Source organism: Rhagoletis zephyria, unplaced genomic scaffold, assembly GCF_001687245.7.
Source record: "Rhagoletis zephyria isolate East Lansing unplaced genomic scaffold, Rhagoletis_zephyria_1.1 Rzeph_scaffold_02085, whole genome shotgun sequence".
In the NCBI taxonomy this organism is placed as follows: Eukaryota; Metazoa; Arthropoda; class Insecta; order Diptera; family Tephritidae; genus Rhagoletis; species Rhagoletis zephyria.
The window spans coordinates 29,521-32,382 of NW_016159169.1; the positions used below are offsets into that span (position 1 = coordinate 29,521).

Sequence of the window (2,862 nt, forward strand, 5' to 3'; positions counted from 1 at the left end):
CGAATTAAGTTCAAATCATTGGAATTAACTAAATTAATTATATCAACAATTATTTACTTCCTTTTTTCATAAAAAAATCGCTCGTGTTTATAAATTTTTAAATTTAACGAACTAATTTATTCAAATTATTGTAGACAAAAATGCAACCATGCGCCACAACCACATGTTTTTCGTGTTTGCAAATTCTTGCTGGCAAAATTTTTTCCAGCAAGAATTTGCAACTTCTCTCCAAGAGAACTGTCACTTTGCTCTCACAATTTTTGAGTGTTGGATAATTTTTTGGTCTGCACGAACGTGATTTGGGCAAATCGTTTTTTGCTCGACGAACAAACCTATTTTCTCACTCACCTGCACAGCGTACGTTTGCAGACTTGTCTTGCCAGAAAAATGTCCCGTAAAAAATGTAAATGTGACCAACAAAAATGGCGCCAAAAATGAACGCTTGCGAAACATTCTGAAGCGACTGGCGCACTTCGACGGCTTATCGCCGTGATTTTCTACAGCTTCCTCCAGAGCCGGCTGTGTTATTAACTCCTCATAGAGTCGATTAAATTCAGCTTCAATCATATATTCCGGTACCCAACCACGCAGCCACTGCAACGATTTGACAGCCTCACGGAAACGATGTTCGCGTATCAGCCATGTGGGACTCTCGGGCACAAAGCACAGCGCAATTATACAAATAATCGGAAAGGCAGAACTCAAAGCGGCTATTGTACGCCAATCCAACAAAGAGCCCAAAATGAATTGTATGAAAACACCGGTGATGACACAGGTGGAGCCGAGCGCCGATAGAATGCCACGGTACTTGGGTTCGGTAATTTCGGCGACATACGTCAGTACCTGGGAACAATGGAAAAAGTTTAATTGCTTTTAATTAAATAAAATATGTAAGAATACCGGCGCTTCCATTAGACCACCGCCAAGTCCGCTCAAACACAGTGCAGCGTAAAGGTGCTCAGTACGCGTCGAAAAGTGGAAGAGAAGCCATGACGCCAAAATTGGCAAATTGACCAACTAAAAAAATATTAGTACTCAATAGTGGAAAGAGTAGGAAGTAGAAAAGAGTATGATTACTCACCTGCATAGCGCGTCGCTTGCCAATCGGTTGTGTAAGAAGACCCGAAAAAAGACAACCCAAAGGCACACAAATTAAATTTATAGAACCTGAAAGGAATATTAAAAAGTAGTATGTGGTTTTATTCGCTTAGATATTGAATATTATTAGCGGGCAATGATTTTTTTATAGGTATTGCAATCGATAGCAATGAAGAAATCGATTTGTCTTTGCAATTCATTTGGTTATAGTTAACTTTATTGAAATTTTGAATTTTCAAAATACGTAATTCTCCCATCAAACGCGCAATATATTTTCATTTGCCATATTCGGTTAGTATAAAGCCTCGTTTCATTTTCTATACTTACTAAACCAAGATATTTCATCTCTATTTAACACTATATCACTAGGTTCACGCCCCTCACCGCCCTGTATGGCGGGTATTACAATGGTGGGAAAGCCAAGCGTCATACCATACACTGTAGGAAAAAATATATGGGTATGTTAATATTTTAATTGTTATTGTAATGGAAGTTTAGAAATAAATGTTCAATCAATTATAATTAACATTTTTTNTACAATGGTGGGAAAGCCAAGCGTCATACCATACACTGTAGGAAAAAATAATGGGTATGTTAATATTTTAATTGTTCTTGTTATGGAAGTTTAGAAATAAATGTTCAATCAATTATAATTAAAATTTTTTTTTATTTACCAAAAAGTAATATATTCTTAGCGCTTACAGCTAAAAATTGTGGTAATGCCCGCCGAAAATTACTAATCTCTAGAGGATCACCAGCAATGTCGGATGAAGGGTTTCTGTTGCCATTTTGTATGAAATACGGCTGGCTGTTAACGGTGCTGGAATTAAATAATGGATACTTTAAGGTTAAAAAAGAAACAATCTAAATATGCACATTGTTTGAAAATTGAAAAGAAATGCTTGCATGCTGATATATGTCCATACAAAATATATATAAAATTTAGTTATTATTTTATGAGGGCTTTAAGGGTTTAATGAACCCTTTGTACTTGAAGTCAATTCACTTCGATGGAATTGAATGACGCGGATTTGATTAAATATTCAATTTAAACATAAGTACTAATGAATACCAATCAGCAGTAACTTGTTCTTTCCATTCTTTCATTCTTATTGATAAAACCTTATTTATGAAAGCGGTTTCGTTTTTAGCATATACTTGTAAAAAACCCTGACAATTACAAAGATATGTACATTCACGACAAACNATAAAACCTTATTTATGAAAGCGGTTTCGTTTTTAGCATATACTTGTAAAAAACCCTGACAATTACAAAGATATGTACATTCACGGCAAAAAGTATTGGTACAGAGAATTGTATACAATTTTGTCTGCTAATATTTAAACTTTCATGCAAATTTTCAACTTTTTAATCAAATTTCCTAGAATTTTTTGAATATGCAGGTTTGCAGCTCATTGAATTCTAGTATAAAGAAAAGTTTTAAAGTTTATTTTTAAGATTTTTTTTGGTTGAAGGCGTTTTGCATTTGTTTCATACAATGTACTTATATTCCAAAACTTTTTTTTAATGGACGAAAATTCGCCTAAAAAATTGCCAAAAACCAAAACTCCTTGCTACTACAAGCTTACACTATTTAGAAATTGAAAAAAATCTGATTAAAAGGTTGAAAGTTTTATATGCAGATATATCTACAATCTAAGCAACCACTGAGTCGGACAATTCCAGACGTTTTTAAATTTTAACTTTCAGACTTCGGTACGTTGCATACAAATCAATTTTCTAGGGTTTCATGTAGACTTGCA

At 34.2% G+C, this 2,862-nt stretch overlaps 1 protein-coding gene across 2 annotated transcripts in view; it reads right to left on the bottom strand.

The window, feature by feature from the left end:
• LOC108365971 (facilitated trehalose transporter Tret1) overlaps positions 1-2,862 on the bottom strand; it is a 28,894-nt gene that overhangs the window by 7,785 nt on the left and 18,247 nt on the right. For both annotated transcript variants that reach the window (XM_017620213.1, XM_017620212.1), the window contains 5 exons: positions 1,773-1,918; positions 1,426-1,536; positions 1,082-1,167; positions 901-1,017; positions 349-843 (listed from right to left, as the gene is read on the bottom strand). In XM_017620213.1, coding sequence (XP_017475702.1) covers positions 349-843; positions 901-1,017; positions 1,082-1,167; positions 1,426-1,528 — 801 coding nt within the window. In that variant the 5' untranslated portion in view covers positions 1,529-1,536; positions 1,773-1,918. The remainder of the gene's footprint in view (positions 1-348; positions 844-900; positions 1,018-1,081; positions 1,168-1,425; positions 1,537-1,772; positions 1,919-2,862) is intronic.